Source organism: Eumetopias jubatus, unplaced genomic scaffold (genome assembly GCF_037043125.1).
Source record: "Eumetopias jubatus isolate StellerSeaLion01/CBP00866 unplaced genomic scaffold, mEumJub1_p1.0 scaffold_4, whole genome shotgun sequence".
NCBI classification, from domain to species: Eukaryota; Metazoa; Chordata; class Mammalia; order Carnivora; family Otariidae; genus Eumetopias; species Eumetopias jubatus.
The window spans coordinates 37,175,856-37,200,995 of record NW_028274810.1 but is presented as its reverse complement, the minus strand read 5'-3'; the positions used below and the strand labels follow the sequence as shown (position 1 = coordinate 37,200,995).

Sequence of the window (25,140 nt, the reverse complement as noted above, 5' to 3'; positions counted from 1 at the left end):
TACTATCCTTAATTTCCCGCTTATGCTTGCTGCTTTTCACCAAAGCCTGAAAACCCCCCAAAGCATGACTGCTACCAGGCTGCCTTTGGCCTGCCGTGCTAGCCACTGATGGTTCTGCTTCGGCCAAATGGTCCTTCTTCAATGCTACAGAGCTCAGTCGTGATGAGGAAAATGCTGTTTCTGCGTGATTTGAGGAAATGACCAGAGTACCCACAAAGAATAACAAAATAAAGTATTTGAGATGAAAATGAAAATATAAAAATCAGAGACGTAATCAGCTTTTCTTCATTCCATACAGAGAGATTACTCATTACTCATCAAAACGCAGAGGTGTACTTTTGTTGTATCACTGATGTGCAGTCACTGTGTGTGTGTGTGTGTGTGTGTGTGTGTGTGTGTAGCTTGTGAGAGAGAGAAGAAGAGAGAAGGGTGGGGGCGGGGAGAAGAAAGGCAGAAAGAGTAAGAAAGCAGCAGCCAGTTAAACCACGGCCAGTAAAGGAGCGCCTGGTGGCTCAGTCGGTTAAGCGGCTGCCTTCCACTTGGGTTGTGATCCCAGGGTCCTGGGATCGAGCCTCGCATCGGGCTCCCTGCTCAGCAGAGAGCCTGCTTCTCCCTCTGTCCATCCCCCTGCTTGTTCTCTCTCTCTCTCTCAAATAAATAAATAAATAAATAAAATCTTAAAAAAAAACCCACTGTAAATAAAATAAGATGAATTACTGTAAGTATAGTAAGGCCACATCATTAAACACAGCCTATGAGCCTATCCACTCCGATAATGTGTAACCCAAAGCAAGGTATTCCTCGCATGTCTAATTTGCTGTGGATATTTTTCCAAATAAAAATTTTTAGTTAATTGTCTACTTTCCAAATTGGTTCTGAACAGCACGTGCCTCTTCTCATAGGATTTCTAAATCTGACATATAGGTCTGGCCATAATGGAGGAACGCTGCTCTTCATTGCCCATGCTACATAAAATAAGTGGTATCATGTAAAAGTCAGCATGGCAAGAATTTTTGGAGGCTAGGTGCCATGTAGAAGGGTAAATCTGTAATGATTCAAAATGCCCTGCTGTTATGTTCCAATATTTCCATTAGAATTACTTGTCTCCAAACCTCCCAATCAATGTGTTTCCAAGGATGCCAGCCCAGGGAATAAAAGATAAGGGAAGTAGGCCAGCTTCACTTCAGAAAGAATGTGCACAACCAAGAACAAGACATTTTTATAACGTAGTCATTTTAAGAGACTATTTATTATACAAACCATACGCCTCTTACTCCTGCTGGAAAAGGCTCCTGTAGCTATACACTAGATCCTTGTTCTCTGTTAAACAAAAGTGCTTTGATGCTAGCATACACCATCATGAAACCCTTGGTTACCATGGCATTTCACAGAAATAAGGTATATCTTCTCATGTATCGGTGTAGGATGAAAGATAAAGAGAGAAACAGCATTTCATGAAGTGCCTGGAAGACACAGTAAGCCAAACCATGATCCTCTTAAAGTCACCGCCTTTGCAAAGGGTGAAAAATAACCAAAGAAAGCAGGAAAAGAAATTTAATGCACTACGGTACCAACTTGTATTTCAAAGTATGTTTTCCTTTTGATAGTCTAATATTTACTGAGCCCTAACACTGTTCAAAGAGATATGCATAAAAACACTGACTAGTACACAATCATGGAAGAGTTTGATAGTCTTGGGGAATATGAATTCTAGAGGAGGCATGTTTCTTCAGAAGTCTCGCAGACCCCAAAGAAACAGTGGCACAACCAGGCTTGCTAGTAGTGTCCTCTTACACGTAGGCAAACAGCTTCAGGGGTTCTTAAAGAACTTGACTACATAATGAGTTATTTGATCCTATAAAGAATCACTAAGGGAAACAGATAGCTGAACCTTTGTGTCATATACGCATTTGGGACTTTTTGACCAACAAACTGTTCAAGCAATAATTAATAAGAAGTGATAGCAGTGTGAACTTCAAACAGTACCTTAACTACAAAATGGAATTTGTAAATTGGCATTGAGTTAGGACACAAGCCATACTACTAATTTTATGTCCAATTTTATTATGAACTGGGCCATACATAATAAATATGTAAATAGCATAAAGATTAGTATGTCCCTACCACCTAGCTGAAAAAAAAGAACAATGCTAATAGATAATACTTTATGTGGTATTTATTATTTATATAGCTAATTAATATTTCTTAGTTTCTCAAATAAGTGAAAAGTTATTATTTCTCCTAGTACAAGCTTCATTTAGTCGTCACTATCTTCAATTATTCTTCTACCATAAATACACTGGAAATTAATGTTTACCATATGATATCATCCCTCTAAAAATGAAAGGCTGCTTTGAAGTTTGGCTCACCCCAGATCCTCAGTGTGAAAGTGAAGAAACCTTCACTAAAATCTGGCAATTTAAACAATACATAGCTGAAATCTATTATGCATTAATATCATAAACAAATGTATCCTTATGTTCTAGTACACTATTAAAATCTTAGAGTACAATACTTCAATAAATTAGCCTATTGAACATTTTAAAATTTCCAAAAGTTCACTCTAGTTTTCCAGAGCACAACTTCATCAATCATTTCTATATTAATTAGTGCAAATTAAGTTAAAAGTTATAAAAATGCTTTTACTTCAGACTGATTATACAGCTTTCAACAATTTTGAAATATTACCAGCATTAATACCTACAGAAACTAGTCAATTCATTTCATTTCAACAAATACAGATAGTTTCTACTCTTGCCTAGAATAAGAAGGGTTGAAAAAAATATACAATGTGAATTCTGCCTTCCAGGAGCTTATATTTTTATTTGGATGATAAGCCTTATTTAATGAAGCAAAGTATGATAGACAGCTGTTTCAGGGCCTTTGCATTTGCCATTCTGCCATAAATATTGTGCCCCTAAGTTGTCTCACAACTGGTTTGCCAAATTGCAATAATTAATACACAAAGCTTAGAACCTATTCACTTTTACAGATACTCTAAAATATATTAGAGGCATTAACTGCACTGTCCACAATTCTTCAGTATAAAGCACATATTTCAGAAGAACGGTGCCTGACATCCAAGGTCTCTGATCTCCACCAGATACATATCTTTCGCCAGGTTCATCTTGTACTATTTTACTCCCAGGAACCTTCCATATGAGTGATACCAAATTCTTTCTTGTTTCTCCAATACTCTATGCAATGTCACACCTCCATGTGCTTGCCTTAAGTATTCCCTCTACCCTGAATATCCTTCCCCGGCTCCTAAATATTTAGAGCACTAGTCATTTTTTTTTTAAGACCCAATTCCAATGTCACTTCCTTTTGTGGCCATCCACAGTCTACCAATCCCTTTTTTCTCTATGTTGTTGTAGCACTTTCCACTCCCTTTATTACAGCACTTGCCACAATATACCCTGGACTTTGGTTCACCTATCTGTTCTTCCACTAGCAAATGAGGTCCTTGTGGACACATTCAACAAATTTAACTAATGGCTTTTGATAACCTGCTAAGTACTAAACACTGTGCAAGGTGCTAGAGATGACAATATGCTTCCTACCCTCAAAGTACTTACAAGTTCATTCTAAAGCAAACATGCACACAATTGTCACGAATGCTCTTAAAGTGTTATTTGTAGCACAGCAGAATAAGCAGAAGAAGGAAGAGCTAAGTCTAACTAGGGGAGTGAGGGAAGATTTCACAAAGGCAGCAATGGTTCAGCTGGATTAGAAGGCGATCTGTAATCAAGCAATGAATGGATAATTTTTTTTTAAAATAGCCAAGATTTTGCAAATTCACCATTTTCCTACTGTACTACCAAAGCCTTTAACATATAAAAAAAGGAACATGTAGATCATCACTAAAGAGAGGGTGAAGGTAAAGCAAACACCTGCACATTTTTGCTTGCATGAGAGCTTTCTGTTTATTCCTAGAAACCATACCTATTTTAACTAACACAATTTCAATGTTACTGGGTCAACAATAAGTGGCCCCCCCATAAGGATTTCCAGAGTCATGATTTGCCTAACTGTAATGCTACACATCTCTGATAATTGTATGTCTAGAAATATGAGAAAAATGTAATACTGAGTATAGAATAAGGGTACTAGTTTTAAGTCCCTCTTAGTCCTAACTCATAGGGTTTTCACGAGCATTAGGGAAAGAATTAAAAAATGAGGAAAACTTGGAGTGCCTGGGTGGGCTCGGTCAGTTAAACATCTGCCTTTGGCTCAAGTCATGATCCCAGGGTCCTGAGACTGAGCCCCAGATCGGGCTCTCTGCCTCTGCTCAGCAGGGAGCCTGCTTCTCCCTCTCCCTCTGCCTGCCACTCTGCCTACTTGTGCTAGCTCTCGCTCTCTGTCAAATAAATAAATAAAACCTTTTAAAAAAAATTAAAAATGAGAGAAACTAACATAATAAAACTTCTCCTGAGTGTATCTCCTAATTCTATCTGCACTGGACACATAGTCCATACAGTTCCTTGAAAGTGGCATCAGTCATTCTTACAGTAAGAAAAGGTAAAATCAACTGTACTTAGTAGCATCTACTTTGATAGTAAAGAATGTACAGGAACAGCACCTTTGGTCCTCGAGGCTTGGCAGTTTTGCCCATCAATTTTTCATCGTCAATTTCACATTGTTCCAGAAGATCCAAAATATCTTCTTCCTTAAAAAAAAATATTAAAACTGTGATCACTAATGGACTCTAGAATTTTTCCAAGATCATTAATCTCCATAAATTAGTGTGCAATAAGGAGTCCTGGAACTATTTAATGAAGATTGCTCAGATCAAATGAAAAATAAAGAGTTATGGAAAAATCTCTTGAAGAAACCTTCACTAAAATCTGGCATTTTAAACAATACATAGCTGAAATCTATTATGCATTAATATCATAAACAAATGTATCCTTATGTTCTAGTACACTATTAAAATCTTAGAGTACAATACTTCAATAAATTAGCCTATTGAACATTTTAAAATTTCCAAAAGTTCACTCTAGTTTTCCAGAGCACAATTTCATCAATCATTGCTATATTAATTAGTGCAAAATAATATTATGACTTCAGAAGAAAATTGATGATTGGCCTAATAGTTTCATTTGGAACAATCTAATGTTAGTATTTGGTAAATGGTACAATTTAAGGTAACTCTTTCAAAATTTTAACTATTGTGCAAGAGTATCTTTAGAACTTTATGAAAGATTTTCATTCTATGGGCATAATACTTGCTCTTCTAGAGTCACCGTGATGTCAAGGGGAAAGTTATAAAAACATATACTGAAATAGATTTTGAGCAAACCAGAGCAAATAGAGTATAATAGCTACTCTGAAAGAGGTATAATCAATAGCTTCCTTGAGTTATTTATTCAACCTATAAAAATACCGCATCTCCATTTATATATTTATGACATATTTCAGTCTCTTATAAAAAGATTTTTGAAGAAACTAGAAATCTTACTGTGCAATGGAAATTGGTAAAATAAGTTACTCTCCATCCCAATCCAACAAAGCTTAGCTATTAAAATACCAAAATACTTTTGCTATAATGTTTTGATTAAATAATAATTCTACAATGAATTCCTGTGACAGCAACACAAGATAGTTAAAAAGAAACTCAAAGAGTTCTGTTTCTGCTGAGGAGAAAGATCATAATAGATAATACTTTCATTATAGGAGCTAGAAAAAGATAAACTAAATAATCATTTTTTTTAAGACATCAGAAAACTGTAGATAAAAAGTAATGTAAAATAAACTAAATACCAGAGGGGGAAAAGTTCTAGGTAAGCAGATATGAGTAGCCATTTTCTACTTTGGAATCATTTGTCAAGTCTGCACACAGATGGGCAGAGACCACGTCTATAATAGGCTGGGATAAAGAGAATCTAATAGAGTTTTCCATGGTCATGTAGGCTAGTGTTACATCTAGAACCGCCCCACAGAGCTTGTTCTCTTCACCTGCTGGGTCTCTTTGACAGCAATTTTAGTGAGCATGTAGAGGAGTAGGAAGACAGAGAGGAATGTGAAAGCTAGTAATACTCCTTTGTAGTCTTACAGTTTTTAGATACCAATAGAAAATGAGGTCTGTAATAAACACTGAATAAATTTCATCCTTTGGACACTTGAAACAAGACAGTACACTAAAACTACCACAGCCCATACTGGACCCAGTTCAACTTTTCTTTCTTTCTTTTTTTTCTTTCTTTCTTTTTCTTTTTCTTTTTTTTTCTTTCTTTCTTTCTTTTTCTTTTTTCTTTCTTTCTTTTTCTTTCTTTTTTCTTTCTTTTTTTCTTTCTTCTTTCTTTTTTAATAGAAATAAATTTGACATATAACATTGTGCAAAGACACATTTATATATTTAATATGATTGTCAGTGTAGTAATAGTTAGCTTCTCCAATACATCGCATAATTATCATTTCTGTGACTGGAATAATAAATATCCGTTCTCTTAGCAAGTTTGGTGATTAGAAGGCAATGTTGTCTATATACACTATACTGTACATTTTATCTCTAAGACTTATTTACTACTAGTTGCAAGAATGTATCCTTAAACAATCTCCTATCCCCCCACACCTGAACCCTGGTAACCACCATTTCACTATTTTAATGAGTTTGGCTTTTCTGGATTCCACATAAAAGTGAAATCCTATAGTATTTGTCTTTTTCTGTCTGACTTATCTCAATTAGCCTAATGTTCTCAAGGTCCATCAATGTTGTCACAATGGCAGGACTTCCTTCTTCCTCATGGCTGAAAATACTCCATTGTACATATATACCACATCATCTTTATCCATTCATCCATTGACAGGCGCTTACATTGTTTCCAAATCTTGGCTACTGTGAATAATGCTGCAATAAACATGGGAGTGAATTTATCGCTTTGATATCCTGTTTTCATTTCCTTTGGGTATAACCCAGAAGTGGAATTGCTGGATCATATGTTAGATCTATTTTTAACTTTTTGAGAAACCTCCATATTGCTTTCTATAGTGGCTGAGTCAACTTATATTCCCAAACTAACAGTATACAAGGGTTCCCTTTTCTCCACATCCTCACCAACACTTGCTATCTCTTGTCTTCTTGATGATAGCCACTCTAACAGGTGTGAGATGGCACTTCATTGTGGTTTTGATTTGTATTTCCCTGACGATTAGTGATGCTGAGCATTTTCCCATGTACCAGTTGGACATTTGGAGGTCTTCTTTGGAAAAAAATGTCCGTTTAGCTCCTCTGCCCATTTTTTAGATTCTTTTATGTTATCGTTGGTATACAGTTGCATGAGTTCTTTAAATATTTTGGATATTAACCCCTTATCATATATATGGTTTGCAAAAATGTTCTCCTGTTCTGCAGGTTGCCTTTTCATGTTGTTGATTATTTCTTTTGCTGTGCAGAAGCTTTTAAGTTTGATGTAGTTCCACTTCTTGATTTTTGCTTTTGTTCAACTTTTCTTTGGCTGAAAGTGATTAGCCCCTTACCTTAGCACCCTGAAAGAAGAAAGATATACCTTTTTTTGGAGAAAATAATATCAGTTCAATTTTAATAATTCTTTTATAGAAACTGTCAAATAAAAATTGTAGGATATCCAAAATAAGAAAATGTGACCCATGATAAAAAGGAAAAAAATATTTTAAAGAGCAGGTCCTTATGATCCAGATGTTAAAATTAACAAACAAGGATTTTAAAATAACTACTAACATACGTATTAAAGGAAACTGATGAAAAATGAAAAAAAGGAATGAAAGATGCAGAATTTCAAAAGAGAAATGAGATTTTAAAAAACCAAATGGATAGGGGCACCTGGGTGGCTCAGTCGGTTAGGCGTCTGCTTTCGGCTGAGGTCATGATCCCAGGGTCCTGGGATCGAGCCCTGCATCGGGCTCCTTGCTCAGCAGGAAGTCTGCTTCTCCCTCTCCCACTCCCCCTGCTTGTGTTCCCTCTCTTGCTGTCTCTCTCTGTCAAATAAATAAATAAAGTCTTAAAAAAAATGGACATTCTTGAGTTGAAAAATATAATAAAAAATTAAGAAGATATTATGACAGACTGGGCAGAGCAAAGATATGTCAGTGGAAATTATCCAAACTGAAGCACAAAGAAAGGATAAAGAAAGGAAAAATAGAACAGAGTATCAAGGAAACACAGGATGCTGTCCAATGACCTAATATACGTGTAGTTAGAGTCCCATAAAGAGACAAAACCAAAATAATGCAGCAGCAATATCTGAAGAAATAATGGAGGAGAATTTTCCAAAACCAATGAAATACTAAATTAAGCCAGAGCTTCAAGAAACTGAGAAAATTACAAGCAGGATTAATACAAAGAAAGTCACACATAAACACATCAAAGTCAAAATGCTAGGGGAAAAAAAAGCAGCCAGGGAAAAAGACATATTACATTTAGAAGGAAAACAAAAATAATGATGGTTGAATTCTGAATAGGAACAATAAGAACCAGAAGAAAAATAAGTGATATCTACAAAAGTGCTGAAAGGAAAAAAAAAAAAAAAAAAAGCCTGCCAAGATAGAATTCTATACCCAGTTAAACTCCACTTAAAAAAGACAAAATGAAAGAATTTCTGACCAAAAAACAAGAGAGACTGAAAATTAATCAAAACATTTATGCTACAAGGAATATGAAGTACTAAAGAAAGTTTCTTCAAACTGAAGAAAGATAACCCTTGTTAGAAGCATAAATCTGTATGACAAAATGAAGAACACAAGAAAGGGTATATATGTGAGTAAATAGGAAAGGTTAGTTAGAAAACTATTAAAGACCACTGATTGCTTAGACAATACTAACAATGTATTCTGAGGTTTTTAACATAAGTAAAAGTAAAATATATGTTAACAACACAAAGTCAGAGGGAGGGACTAAATGAAACTAAACTTATGATCCTTAATTCAAGGATCCTTAATTCAAGGTTATTATCATTTAAGGATGTATATTGTAATTTCTTTTAAAAAATATTATGCTGCAATATAACTAAAAACCAAAAGAGAAGATAAAATAGTATAACAAAAAATAATTTGTTTTTCCAAAAGAATAAAGGGAGCAATGAAAAAATAATGAACAAATGGAATAGAGAACAAAGAGCAAAAGGGAAGACATAAACCCACCTATACCAGTAAATGTGTGAAATGATTAAGAGACAGATAGTGTCAGACTGAATTTTAAAACAAATATCACCCAACTACAATGGTATTTACCAGAGATATTTTAAATATAAGAACACAGATGAGTTGATAAATGTCAAGATATGTCATTGAAACAGTAGCCATAAGAAAGAAACTAGTTGGCTACATTAGTCGCAAAAAGTAAACTTATGACACGGGATATTATTGAAGGGAAAGGTAAATATTTCATAATGATAAAATAGAAAGGATGAATTCATTAGAAAGACACCTTCATAACTTCAAAGTATATGAAACAAAAATCGACAGAACTAAATCCACAATCACAGTTGGAAGTTTTTAACAGTCTCTCTCAGTAATTGCTAGAACTAGTTGGCCAAAAAAATCAGAAAGGATATAGAATATTTGAACAACACTAATAGCCAAATTTACTTATGACATGTATAAAACTCTATAACCAACACCTGTAGTAGTAGCACATTATTTTCACAAACACTTGGAACATTCACAAAATAAGTACTCTATTGAGTTAAAGCAAGCATCAATTCATTTTACAATATTAAAATCAGAATGTTTTCTAAACTAGAAATTTTTAACAAAAATAAAGCAAGAAAGTTTTAATGTATGGAAATTAAGCAAAAAACTTCTAAATAACCAAATAAAAACCAGAAATTAATTTAGAATGGTAGTTAATAAAAATATAATATGTAAAAATTGCTAGATACAAGGGCAATATACAAAAAAATCAGATGTTTACATCCTGAAAACAAATTTAAAAATGAAAAATTTTTAAAACTGTATTACTGGCAATAGTAGCAAAAACATCCAATACTTAGCAATAAATTTAATTACAGATGTGCAAAAACTATACACCAAAAGCTATAAACACAGCAGAGTAATTAAAGACTCAAGTAGATGGAGAGATATGCCATATTTATGGATCAGAAAACTCAGAACTGTTAATTCCTCAGTACTGTTAATATTACTGTTAATATAGATTCCTCACAGTCCCAATTAAAATCCAGCAGCTACTTTGTAATACAAAAATTAATCAAAATTTAAAATCAAGTCAATTCTAAAATGTGTATTGAAGCATAAAGGACCTAAAAAGGCCAAAAACAACAGTACTGAAGATAGTGTGTTATTTGTATAAGAAGAGGCTCACAAACCAATGGACCAGGGCAGGCAAAGTTGTGACATTTAAACTAGATTTTGAAGAAGATAAGGAAGAAGGGAATTAAGATTCGAAGCCTATTATGTGACAAGTACTTTAAGTAGACTATTTTAATTAACCTCAATTTTATTTTTATTTTTTTAAAGATTTTATTTGTTTATTTGACAGAGGGAGACACAGCGAGAGAGGGAACACAAGCAGGGGGAGTGGGAGAGGGAGAAGCAGGCTCCCCATGGAGCAGGGAGACCAATGCAGGGCTGGATCCCAGGACCCTGGGATCGTGACCTGAGCCAAAGGCAGACGTTTAACGACTGAGCCACCCAGGCGCCCCTCAATTTTATTTTAACCACCAACTTGTCAAGTAGAGTTTTAATACTATTGTATTAGTAATGAGCAAACTGTTGATCAAATAGTTTAGTCTAAGGTTACATAATTAACACATGGGGGACCTGGAATTTGAATGTAGGTCTATCTGGCTCCAAAATGCCTAGGTTTTCTAGCAGAAAAAGTACGATTAGGGGAGAAGATGAAACTGATGTGGTATCCACTGGAGAGACAAATAACAGTACAGAACAGGTGATGGAAAATGAACAAAGGTCTCCTACTGTCTTGATCAAGAAAAACGAAAGGTCCACAGAATATAACTCTACTGGTGGAAACGTTTGTGTATGTCAAAAGAAAGACTTTTGGGGGAAAAGAACATTGAGGTATACATTATTCCTTCTGCTTCTGTCTCTTAGGTGTAGCCAGTTCAAAAGTGGCTCTATATCTTGTTGCAGAATTTAAGTGAAATGAGACCATAGCAAAATCTATCTATAATGAAATTTATCATTTTTGAATCACTCAATATAACAGTGTATACAAGAAATGAGAGGTTATCACTGTAGTGAAATGTCCAGTAATATAAAGTACAATTTAATGAGTCCACATAAACTTACTTGTCCAATGGGACTTTAGGAAGCACAGTGCAAGCACAGGCTTGATTAGCACTTGCACACTGGGTTTGTCCTCTTGCAATGCTTCCTTCTGAAACTCCAAGCTACCATGTTATGAGATCTGGCTACCTTGCTAAGAAATCATGTAAAGAGGGCACCTGGGTGGCTCAGTTGGTTGGACGACTGCCTTAGGCTCAGGTCATGATCCTGGAGTCCCGGGATCAAGTCCCACATCGGGCTCCCTGCTCAGCGGGGAGTCTGCTTCTCCCTCTGACCCTCTCCCCTCTCATGCTCTCTATCTCATTCTTTCTCTCAAATAAATAAATAAAATCTTTAAAAAAAAAATCATGTAAAGAGAAAGAGACATTGAGCCAGCTCCCCAGACATTCCAGCTATCTTAACTGAGACACCAGACATGTGAGTGAAGACTTCCTGGATTTCCAGCCCCAGTTGAGCTTCCAGATAAATGTAACTATGATTCACTCCAAGCAGGCCAAGCTGAAGAACTACTCAGCTGAGCTCAGCCAAGATTACAGAATATGAGCAAGTAAATGGTTTATTATGCTACAAAAGACAACTGGTAGACATTTCGATAAAGAGCTTACTGTGTGTGTGTGTGTGTGTGTGTGTGTGTGTTTTAATTATTTCTCATATGACAGGTCTATGCAGGATATCAGGGGAAAAATACTGTATAATATTAGTTACAATCCAAATTATGAGAGCATTGCAAAACACTAGGTTAATTCAATGGATTTTTTTTATTCGAGTTACATATACACACCTCTGTAAAAAGACATGTTATGATGATAGATTGATATTACAACATAATAACAACATTCTCTACAGAATAATTTGTCCTGTTAGACATCTTATTTATGAAATCACGGTTGGTTATGAAATGCTACCAACTGTTAAAATAGAAGGAAAGTGCATCTTAAAACAAATGTTTTTGTATGTGGGACTAAGGTGGGTTGTTTTTAAAGACATATCATTTGGCTTCATTCATTTTTCTCTTTATAAACATTCATTCCTTTACCTTCATCCTTTTCAAAGGATTATTCAGCTCTCGCTGGAATGAAGCTGCTCTCCCTGAAAGGAAGGTCTGAAAGGCAACAGCCAACAAATTTTCGTACTTTTCAAGCAGAGTTTTATCTTCAGGAGGATAAATTCGTCTACAATAAATCAGATAAACCAACTAGTTTAAAAGAAGCTATTGCAGTGCAAGAGTTAAGTTCAATTACATAGATACTCCTTGACCATCTACTCAAGAAGTATGGTCTACTCAAGGAGTATGGTCCTAAAGTAACTGGCCAGTTACTTTACTAGGTGCTAGAAATAAAGATGAATGCAGTTATAAGAAATTCACGCAAATTTTCATCAGTTACCTACACAAATTAAAGTTTATCTAGAGAATGGGCATTAAACAATGAGGCTCCATAAATCATAGTATAAGGGTTTGGTTGTGGAGCGGCGGTTGGAGAATTGCAATCGGGCATATTGAAGAAATATCTTCATGGGAGAGAGCAGGTGATGAGGGATAAGCTGGAAGTGTGCAATTATGGTGTGGTTACTGACATATACAAGAATACAGGCGTTCATCTTGATATTCTCTTTTGGGGTGGTGGAATATGCCTCTCCAAAGAAGAGAAGAGGGTAGAGGTAGAATGAGAAGAATGTGTTCTCAGAGTTGCTGTTGATGATGTTAAGGCAGAAAAGAATGTTTTACCAGGGGTGTGAGAAGCTCTGTGGCCCTCAATCCTCCTAATTCTGTTAAGTTAACGTCAAGCTTAGGAAGAGGAGCAGTCTTTCCAAGAACACAAGGAATTTAGAGGGGGTGTCCTCTTTTATCCTGTCAAAGGATTCTGTGGAGGGGTTCTAGTTCAACACAGTCCACACCCCTCTGTATTGCCTCATATCTGCCTCCTTCAAACATTTTCATTATCTGCCTGGTTCCTGATATATCTGAGTTTAAACAAAGTAGAGCAACCACTCTGAACTGACAGAAAGAAAACTAGGAGACCTAAAGCCTGACTTTCTCAAAATACTACATTAAAAGTAAATAAGGTCACAGGAATAGTTTCAGATTTAAAAGATCTCATACAACCACCCATGAAGCTGGCTAGCAGGAATGAAATAAACAGTGCTCAAAATAAGTCTAAAAGGTTAAAAATGTAGAATAGTTGTTTTGACACTTCTTCAATCTATAAGAAAATGGAAGCACAGTTACCTATAATTCCCCATATGCCGATTTTCATGTTCTTCTTTTAAAATCTGCTTTCGTAATTGAGCAAGTCTCTCTTTCTAGAAATGAAGAAATTTTACAAATAAAATCTGACCAATGAATTATGCAATTCAAATTGTAGGTATATTGTTAAAATTTTCATACCAACTCTTCTTTCCGCCTCTCTAACTGATGTCTCTGCTGTTCCCAGTCTGAGGAACCTGGTAAGAGCCTTTTTATTGAATTTTGACCATAAAGCCTCCTTTGAGCTTCAGCTTTTTGTTTGGCCAAGTTTCTCCTTTTATCACTGGTCCTGAAATATAAAACACAGGAATTCAAATAAGCCCTGATCTTATCCCCGTGAGGAGAATTAGCAGAAGAGGAGACACAGTGGGGATATGAATCAATGTTTTATATATATATGTATATATATATTCACATACATCAAATTCATCTAATCATCCATCAAATATGGGTCTCCATATAGTAAACTGGAGGTTCCTTATTCCCAGGGGTTGTGATGGAATACTCTGAGCAATCTACACTCTTTTGGATTTTCTTGAGATTAAAAGTATATGCCTACAAAATGAACTTTGGGGTATATATGGAGCCATACTATAAGTAAAACATTGTATCAATAATTGTGCAGACTTGAAAGACAAGTCTAACACATATATGCCCATGGAGCACTCCATCTTGATGGAGAGAAAAGCCACATCTATAATGTAAACTTCATTAGCATAAGTTTAAAATGTTAAGAATTGTATTAAATTCTCTTACTGGAACAACACTAAGAAAAATAAGGAAAATGAATTCCAACTTTCCTTTATTTTTAAGACTAGAAATTTCTCACTATTTGAACTTTTAAGAAGACAAAAACACCCATAGATTTTATCCTGAATTGGCTGGCAAAGACATGAAAAAACATAAGGCCTATTTACATAATAACAGTAAATGCAAAAAAAATGTATAGGTATACTGTTTGAATAATCTAAAATATCTTATGCACTTGTGTAAGCTAAATAAACAAAAATTTCACTTTCTATATCTCTTCTATTCATTTCTTTTAGGATAATTGAAATGTCAGTTAAATTGAGGCAAATCGTTCTCTGATCAAGCAAAAGAAGGGGCCATATGAAAATTTCTTAACAAATTTATCTATCAAAAAAATAGGAAAAAAACAAATTCATGTATCGATCTCTTTTTTTAATAATGCTTTCCATATAAAGCTACTTCTCAAGCAGGCAACTGCTAAATGCGTGGAACCATTTAAAATAAATAAATTGCTTGGAAGCATCCTCCAACTCTTTTAGAGTTCTTTAAATGATGATTAGAATCAATTGAAATCATAAAATCCCTGGGCTTAAATGACCTCAGAGGTCCTTTAATCCAACACCCTAAACACTGTTTGAACATTTAACAATGGTAGATGACTCACTACTTCATTAAGCAGTTCAATTAAACTTCTAACAAATTTCTTTCATAATGAGCCAAAAGCTTCCCTACAAAACAGCATTTCAAATATTTGAGATCCATGATCACGTACACTGTAACCAGCCTAATAATATTCTGTTGATGCAGCAATCCCCTTTCCGAGTATATATTCAAAGGAGTTGAAATCAGGATGCAAAGATATATCTGCACTCCCATGCTCATTACAGCATTATTCACAATAGCCAAGCCATAGAAGAAAACTAAATGTTCATCAACAGATGAATGATAAAGAAAATGTGGTATATACATACAATGGAATATTATCCAGCCTTAAAAAAAAAAAAATTCCTTTTTTAACTCTGCCTTAACAACTACCCTGCCCTGTTAACCCTGCCTTAACAACTACCTCTTTTTTCTGTTTACCCAGGCAGCATGACACTGGGAAGACCTCTGAACAGAAAGGTAGGAAATCCATGTGTTTGAGGGTTGTTGCTTTTTTTAACTTCCTGAATGAACATCTGCTTTAGTTTCTTCTTGTAAGGTGAGGAAGATAATCTAGAGATTTTCCTCAAGTATTCTCCAATTCAACCTTACACTCTATATTGAATAATTATACCAACACTCTTAACTATTTACTGTAGATTCAGAGCATGATATGGAGAGAAGGAAAAGCAGTTTGTAGAGAGGAAAAGATATTTAAAAAGAAAACACTAAAAGAATTTGAAGAATGGAATCAAGAAATTCAAAATATAAAATATGAAAAAATTATAAGCCAATCTCATGTACAAGTGATTGTTCTATGCCAAAGGTGGTGAAAACCTTCTAAATGAGGGAGGAAATACTTTACCTGATGTTTAGTAGCTTTAGTGCATTTAGCAGCACTCCCCTTTTTACATCATAGTCTATTTTCTGATCAGTTCCAAAGCTTGGAGCACGATTAATCTGAAATTTACAAAGAAAACAATGAGAATAGCTAAATATCGGTAGGTTAATAAACATTCAATACATATTTGTTAAACTAATGCAAGATCCCCAACCAAGAGAGAAACTCTACAATAAATCTCAAAGCTCTACATGATAGATGGCCCAGTTACCACTGCCACACCTCCCTTCCCCACCACCCTAAGTCAAGGAGTTGCAAGGAACTGACTGCTGTCACTGCCCCCTTCTCCCTGCTGCCTTAGCTCAGGATCTCTGGTAAGCCTTTGTGCCCTCTCCCTCCTCTGCACCCTCTCTAACCCAACACCCTGCACACTCTAGGTTTGAAGTTTAGGGAAGTTAAAAGTGACTCATCCTGACAAAAAGGTTAGAAGACCAGTATTAACCATAACAAGAATGATGTAACAAAAATAATATGCATGTTACCAATACAGTAATAATTAAATGCATTTATTTGGCATATAGAAACTATACCCTCTTTTCACTGCTTCAGATCTTCTGGATGGATTCATCTATTGCTGCCTAAAAAATAAATTATTTTCTTTCTACCTGGATCAAACAATAAATCATCAATTTTCATTTCCAAAGACACTGACTATATAACTCAGAAGATACCGTTAAAGGTAGCTGCAGACTAACCTCTATGAGTTTCTCTAATTGCATTAGGACTCAGGGGAATAAAGGAGCCATTTGTGGGTATTCTTCTTTCCAACATCATTTTCAGGATTTCATTAAGAGGAAAAATTAAAGTAACAGTAACTGTATATGCCCTGAAATCCATTACACAATCTACGACCACCTCAAGAGCTGGAGTTTTTGTTTTTGTCTTTGTTGCCATGAAAATGTAACTGGAACAGCAAGTGTTTAAGAAAGTTAATTAATTCAGTTGGCTAGAACACTGATGAGTTCAAAACTACAGCTTAGCTTCATGACCACCACCTAACCTCACAGCTTATCTCAAAAAAATATGATGCCACTGTCATAGAAGAGGGTTGTCTTATACAATCCCGTTCCACAAGAGACAAAATAACTGACAGTATGCATTTCACACCTGGCAGCTTTAAGAAATATAAATAAGTAGAAGTATGTACATAGAAGCTAAACAGACAACAAAAAGATCACCGGTATTCCCATTACCCAGTATACTGTTATCCATTTGATAAATGGTGTATTGCTAATCATTTGATAAATGATATTTGCTATGCATACATATTTATAATATTTATTTTGTCTTCCAAATACATACCTATACTAACAATATTATTCTATAATCCAAGTTTTTCTTTTAACGATATATCATGAAAATCTTTCATGTCATCATTTTGATGCATGGTACTCCATTTATAGAGATATGCCAAAGTATATTATGCTTTTGCTGATCTCTGATTTAGAAGGTGATAGACATATTTCTGCCTATGTGATGTGGTCTCAAGGGGAAGGGAACAATTTGGTAACTGCAAGAACATCCATTTATTCCGGGCAAATTTGAAGAAAGGGAGTTTATTAATCTGCTACTTCAAAACTCTAAGTATGTCCTCTTACAAGTGCGAAGAAAGGGTACAGTAATATATTTTATATTAAAAAATTTTAACCATTCCATACTGATTCAAATCTCTGCAATTTGTAATACAATTAACAATTGTTCTGCTACATGGGACAGGATTATAAAATGAATCAGACATTTAGGAACCAATGACTAAGTGGTTCACTGAAATGTTATCTATCTTTATAGAGTTCCTTAGGTGTTCCATTCCAAAATTGCCATCTGGAATTCTACCAGACATATCCGTCCTCTAGGATGGAAGTAACCTCAGACCCTCTCTTACCTATGTCAGAGTATTCCCTCTACTACCATAAAAAAGAAATTGGGTCTATGGAGAAATGTACCCACACAAGATAAACTAATAAGTGAAAAGGTAGAAAAAATTTTTTTTCAATTCACATTTTGGATTTTTCAAAAGTTTTATGATAAAGACAGAAGAGACTCTGAAAATTCAGGTTCCATTCAGTCAAAATTCTACTCTGGGACACCTGGGTGGCACAATTGGTTAAGTGTTCAACTCTTGGCTTTGGCTCAGGTTGTACTCTCTCTTCCCTTCCTCCTTTGCCCCTCCCCACTGCCTCTCTCTCAGAAATAAATAACTCTTTAAAAAAATATATACTCTGTGATGTTGATGGCTTCTTTGGTTCTCATTTCCTACCCCAATTCTAGAACAAACAAAGCTCAGCAAATGTTAGAGTCTTAAAGTTCAGTAGCTTGTAAATGCATGCAAAAATGAAAACTACTAGAAAGCAAATTAAATTAATAAATACCATTTATTAACCAACCAAATCATAATTTTACTATCAAAACAAGCACAATCATTTCATGCACATATCAAAGTATCCATAATAGATTCTAGGCTCCCAAATTAGTGCTGTTCCCTTGGCCCAGTAACTTCTCCCCACCTAAACCCCATCTTTCCAAACCCCCAGTCCCCACCACACCTTCCACAGGCTTAAACACTCTGCTCAGGTGTTCCCTCCTCTGCAAAGATTTTTTTAACTGTCAAATACACACATGTACACAGAGAGATTAATCACTCTATTGCTTGTGCTGGTAACCCTGTTCCCTACTTATACTTTTAACTATTACCATAAGACACATATCTGAGTCCGCACTCAACCACGGTAAGTATTCTGTCTTCTTGGATCTCCATCCCCTGATACAATGACTTGTTGAAATTAATCCAAGGGTAATTAAATTATTAGCAGCAAATTCATATCCTACCCAATTTCCATATTTTTCACGAAAAAGGTTTCTGTGCTTGAAAATTTCTGCAATTTTGCCACTATGAATCAGTACCTGCAATTATTCCAGTTAACTAAAAGTTATCATATTCTCAGATGCACCTTCTATCTTATTCCACTTGATGGTGCCAAAAGGTTTTTAACCAACATATGTTAGAACCACTACAATTGCAGCTGGGAGAAAACACAAAGAAGCAAGATCTAAATAAGATTCTTTTAATTGTTTTAATATAATAAATGTTCATTACCCATAGCTGTTGGTTACTCTAAAGTTTTTAGAATGGTTCTGACTGATCTGGAAATGATGGAGAAATGAATTGAAAATGAAAATATGTTAATGCAAATAATGTTATTTAGCTGTTGATTATTGTCGAGGTTTTTAATGGTTATTGATCTGGACATGATGAAGAAGAGAATAAACTATGAAGAAACATTAATGCAAACAATGGTGTTTTGAGCCTTTAAGAAAATACAGAATTCAACCAGTCAATTCTGATTTACCAAGATCATACAAAGCTCATTAGACAAATGCTCTTAAAAACAGGTAATTATCTATAGTCCTTATTCCCTGCTCTACTTTCAGTTCCACCTCAGGCATGTGCCTTCACTTCTTCCCAACCCCATCAAAGATAAAAGACAAGCAGCAGGAGTAGGAAAAAAAATACAGTTAAGAATAGGAAAGGATAATTGCAGACAAAGTAGGAAACCTAAGGAAGAAAATGTCAGGCCCTAGTAAGATGCAGAGTCAAATGCTTTCATATACATGTAATGAAGGAAGCAAAAAGATAAGCAAAATTCCTCACATTTATCTTATTTCTAGGACCCAGGCAAGAGCAAAATTTGAACATCTGACATCTATATTTGATTGGAAATATAATATACATTCCTGGCACATAGGAGAATGAACACACACACACACACACACACACACACACACACACACACACACACACCATTAGCCCTCAAATTGGAAAAGTATTCTTTCCTGAAAATATACTTTGAATGTCTTGATTATCTATCCTCATTCAATTTGCTTTTTCAAGTTACAGATGGAACTTCCAACTTCAAAATCATTAACAAAAAAAGAGACGATCAACTTAAAATGAAAGGTACTTGTTGATTGTACCTTCTATAGCAATATGTTCCAAAATGTAATTAATCTAGTAAACAATGGTGTTTAGGTATGTGCTATTTTCCTGATAAAGTTTCCTAAACACAGTGTTCTGTGCCCATGCGCTCTATGACTCCAGATCAGGGGTCTGAGAGGGAATTGCTGAATGGGGTAGTATAGGACCACATGACATCTAAGTTTTCTTCTGGATGTAAAACAAACATGACTGGAAGGAAAGGTACAAAAATCTTAAACAGAGACTATTTCTATTTTTCCCTTATATCATTTCATCTTTTCCTAATATTAAGTGATCTGTTATAATGACAGAAAAATAATGATGACTCTGACCATACCAGGGACTGGCAGCACACCCAAAGGCACACAGTTAACAGGCTGGACATGAGGGGAGCCCCAGGCGTATTATATGGCCTTCAGGGAGAATCCATGCCAGCTGGGGTATGAGGTCCTGAATACTGATTAGTGATTAGTGAACCAATCGGAGCCTCTCCTTGGAGAGTCTGAATGGGAACCCAGTGAAGACAAGGAGGCTGTGGTCCTGAAGCCCAGGCACCCACACAGAGGAAAGACAACATCCAGAAGTCATGAAGTGGTAGAGGCCTTGAGGCTGGGAAAATAGTGGAGGAAGTAGATAACACATCAATAAAAGCAGATGCATGCATATATTTGAAATTCCTGGCCTAGAAAGTCACCCGACATTAGTTTGGGGAAAGTAATATCAAACATATATTGGTCCATTCCTGGAACTGTTCTATTCTCTGAATTTTTTGTTCTCTTCCTCCCACATGCTTCATTCAGGCCTCTTTCTGCTCAGTTAATGAGCCAACTGTGCCAAGTACACTTTAAAAAACATTTGTTTTCATGCACAAGAACAGTAGTAACTTCTCTTTCTTCTTAAAAGAAATGCCTTACCTCCAGAAGCCATGGCTTTAGTTTTCTGTCCAACAAGATATCAAATCCCAGGACTTCGAAACAGACACTTTCACTTCCTGGAGGTTGACCAGGTCTGCACATTCGATACGCATGCAGGACATGAGGCTCTGCTACAATCAAAGTCTTTACAACCAACTCCTGCACATACAGTGATTTAAAAAAAAAAAAAAAAAAGTGAAGATGCCTTACAAAACAAGTTTACATATATGGAAATAAGGCCTGTACTTACAAACAGCATGCTGGCCAAGTTCCCAAAGCTCTACGGCATGCGGGCCCGGCCACTACTCTGATTCCACTGCACGCCACTCCTGCCCTGCTCATTACACTCCGGCCATGCTTGCCGGCTTAGGGCCCCTGGCGGTAACTGTTCCCTCCTTCTGGAACACTCTTCCCAATACTCCTGTGCCCGGCCTTGATATTCAGAGAGGCCTTTCCTGACACTGCAGTCAAGTGTAGCTGCCACCACCCCCTACTGAGCACTTCGTACAACGTAGAATCGGCTCATCTTTCCCTTTTGTGAGGGCCGTGTCCTCGTGCCTACACTAGCGCCTGCCATTTAGGAGACGCTCAAAAATATCTGTGAATAAGTAAAATAAAAGTTGATAAATGTGGCTTCTATCCATCATAAGGTCATATGCTAGCCTTCTCAGAAACCATACAGAAGGGTTTAGGAGTGACAGGGAAGAAAAATTCCAAGGAGAGGGAACTATTTCACAAACAGCATAGAACTTCCACTTAGACGAAAGCTGGAATCTAGGACAGGTGGGCTTCTTCGTGTGGTGGTGATTTGGCTTTTCATAAGGTTTACCTGAGACGAGTCCTGCCGATTACATAAATAGCTGTCAACGCTTTCTGTGAGGACACACAATACTACTAGAGTGAGTTACTAACGCTCATAAAACAAAAAGTTGGTTTACTAAAGTCGAAGAACAAGTTACGGATTGTGGAAAAGCTGTCTTGCAAGGTTTTTTTTGCTTAGACTATATTGTCTTTTTAAGTCCCTCTCTACCAGTATAGGCAATATAGCATGGCAGTTAAGAAGCTGGCTCTACCATCAGGCTTTCTGAGTTTATTCCTGGTTTTGCTACTTGCCAGATATATAACCTCAGTTACCTTGCTTAAACTTCGTGAGTCTCACTTTCCCCAAAGGTAAAGGGGAAACAGTAACACCTACTGCAAAAGACTGATATAAGGACAAAATGAGACTCCAATGTGAAACTCTCAGCATAGTGCCTAGAACAGAGTAAACCTTCAATAAGTGTTAACTACTACTATTGTTATAGTCATTCTATCGTTCCTCCAGAACCCCAGCTCCTATGTCAGATCAGAAACAAACATTCCACTACCTGGTGGGAGCAATATTCACAATATGGGAGAAAAAAATGAGAGACAGAAATTAACCTTGCTGTTACCCAGAATCCTAACCCAGATCATATTTGGGGTAAGTATCAGAGATGCCATGAGAGGTTGTTCCACAAAATCTTAATCAAAATAAAAAATTGACAGTAACACTAAAGGATATAAAGATAAAAGCCAAAAAACCACTTCATATGAGTCTTTGGATATATCAGTGAAGCCACAGGAGAATAGGAGAAAAAAGGTTAAAACCTTGGCTAGTAAGTGTTTGCATGAAACAACTCAGGCAGGATGGGCAGAGTGAATATTAATAAACCCTGAATTACGAATCTGTGTTTTTTCTACATAAAACACACGTCTGTAAGGAATGCAAAGGCAAGACTGCAGGTATACGTGAAAATCAGGAGTGCTATAACCAAACACGAATCTAATTCCACTAATGCTTTTGAGAATTTCCAACCTAGTGTCATTGCTTTGAAATATGATTTGTAGATTTGAACATATATGTAAGTATATAAAAAGCATTCAGGGGCGCCTGGGTGGCTCAGTCATTAAGCGTCTGTCTTCGGCTCAGGTCATGATCCCAGGGTCCTGGGATGGAGCTCAACATTGGGCTCCCTGCTCAGCGGGAAGCCTGCTTCTCCCTTTCCCACTCCCCCTGCTTGTGTTCTCTCTCTCACTATGTCTCTCTCTCTCTGTCAAATAAATAAATAAAATTTAAAAAAAACATTCAGTAAGGATGATTTTATGAGTGATTACAAAGGTTGTAATCTCTGTGTCTTGATTTTCTATTAATTTCTTATTTATTCTTGACCTCCACAAAAGTATGCATCTCTGTGCTATATAGGGCATACTACTGTATGTTAGTTTTCATAAAGAGACAGTCACTTTTTAGAGAAATTACTCCTCCAAAAAAAGTCATTAGGAAAGAAGTCCTAAGTTAAATTCATGAAATTTGCAAACTATGACATTAAGATAAAAATTTACTGATTGACCACCTTCTGTACCTCCTCCTGTTTTTATAATACATTATTTCATTAACTCATCTTAAACAGATATCTTTATATGCAATTCTTAATAAAGATAAATATAATTATAAAATATGTGCTTGGAAAAGTTAATAACTTATTAAATATTAACTCATTGTTTACTTATTTGTAGATTGTTATTATACATTTTAACTTACGTAGGCAAGAATGATGCAAAATTTACCCATTTATAGAAGGGATCATAAATGTTTCAGAGCTTAATAGGTGCACACTTGCCCATATTAAAGTTACATATGAGAATTATATTTTTGACTCTAACAGAAAGGTTCATTTCCAGACCTTCTTATTAACATTAGTCTTACTTCTATGCCTTCTCCTAATTTAATTATATAGGGAAAGGACCACTTAAAGCCAATTTTTCTCTCTAATTGAGTCTCTCTACACATTCTTCACCAAGGCAGTCCAAGAAGTTCCACCTTTCCACGACTTCTCTGAATAAGTGAAAAACCAGATGGAAGTGAAAAATTTGGTAAAGAAAAAGGAATATCACAGGGCATTGAAAACTTTCTTGTTCTCACTGAGCTACTCATCAAATGATCCATTCATTAAATCACCCAGGTATCATCATGAATGATCTTCCATCAATGAGCTATTGCCCCAAAATAACAAATTTTCACCCCTTCAATGCATCTAACCTGCTATGATAATAAACTATCATTATTAAAATATTTTTTTGAATTTCTGTAAAATTGGCATTGGTAGAATAAATAAGTAGATAAATAAACACAGCATTATTGTAATCAAAGTTCTTGTTTGGATGTATTTAGGCTATCAGGAAGATAGATTAGAAAGTTAACAAGTTGGTGGGCCTCTTACAAAGTCCAGTTGACAAACATTTTTGCTGGAGCCCCTGAATTTCTAAAAAGTTTTGAATGTGTTGCCAATATTTATAAATCAAGAGACTTAGAGCTTCCACTGACAAATTAGAAGAATGAGCCATACTGGACCCAAAATACCATGGGGCACCAAAAGACTGGTGCTGAGTAGTGTCCACCTCTTCAAATGTCTTATGCTTTTCAAACTACCACAGTTCCCAGCACACCCTATTTACATCTATCCAGACAATTTCACTCCTTTTTACTTGTGTAACACCCAAGGGTCTCTGGATTTACATTCTGTGATATAGAAAATAATGTGTAAAAAATACCAACCAACAAAACAACAAAAGGATAAATATAATGATGCTGATTTTTCTGATTTTCTCAAGAGAATCAAATTCAACTATGAACTTTCATGTCCATTTTCCAAGGTAGATTTATTTAAATTAAATAGTATTTGTCCCGAAAGGAAAGATAAATCATATTGCATAGTCTTATCATATTAAATCCTCTTCTAACTTTGAATACCATTGTGATACTTCTGCTAAGATTAATAAAGGGTCGGTTTCACTGAGGTTAGCTTCTCAGATCTGCTTCCTTTTCTCTCTTTACCCTTATCATTTGCCATGCCATCCACTGACATGGCTTTAATCATCAATCACACCCCAAACATATACTTTTAACTGCCTGCTTGATCTTTCTACCTGAGAAAACATTTTAAGTTCAATAAATCTCTAGTAGAACTCATTATCATAGCCTCATGACCTTTTAACAATTTAGTTCAGGTGTCAATGCCTCCAGAAAGCCCTCCTCCAATCTCCACCCATAGAAAGCTACTATATGTGGTCTTCCTCTACATTCCCACAGAATCCAGGGCATGGCTCTGTTGTTGTATGTGCTAACTTACATTTTATTAACAACTTCTGTGTGGGTCTTACCTACCAAACTCTAAGTTTTTTGAGGATTGGAGCTGTATCTTATAAAAATCTTCAGATTATCATCCAGAAACAAGCATATATTATGGGTTCATTAAATGTTTACTGAATGACTGAATGAAATGAATGAATAGAACTCTTTACCCTCACCTATAAAACCAGACTCTAGATCTTCTCAAAATAAATTCCTTTCTACTCTATTTCAGATAAAGCCAAACCCAATTCTCCCTATAATTCCTCCTTAAAACTGCAGAGGAATGTCTGAATACTTCTCCCTGATTTTGGACATTCAGTT

The 25,140-nt window shown here is 35.7% G+C and overlaps 1 protein-coding gene across 1 annotated transcript in view; it reads right to left on the bottom strand.

Moving 5' to 3' along the window:
- The window catches only part of TTLL7 (tubulin tyrosine ligase like 7), a 91,349-nt gene that overhangs the window by 45,412 nt on the left and 20,797 nt on the right, over positions 1–25,140 (bottom strand). The window contains exons 8-13 of the mRNA XM_028102540.2: positions 20,667–20,825; positions 15,744–15,838; positions 13,628–13,775; positions 13,469–13,542; positions 12,278–12,413; positions 4,583–4,669 (exon numbers count right to left, since the gene is read on the bottom strand). Of these exons, the coding sequence (XP_027958341.1) occupies positions 4,583–4,669; positions 12,278–12,413; positions 13,469–13,542; positions 13,628–13,775; positions 15,744–15,838; positions 20,667–20,825 (699 nt within the window). The remainder of the gene's footprint in view (positions 1–4,582; positions 4,670–12,277; positions 12,414–13,468; positions 13,543–13,627; positions 13,776–15,743; positions 15,839–20,666; positions 20,826–25,140) is intronic.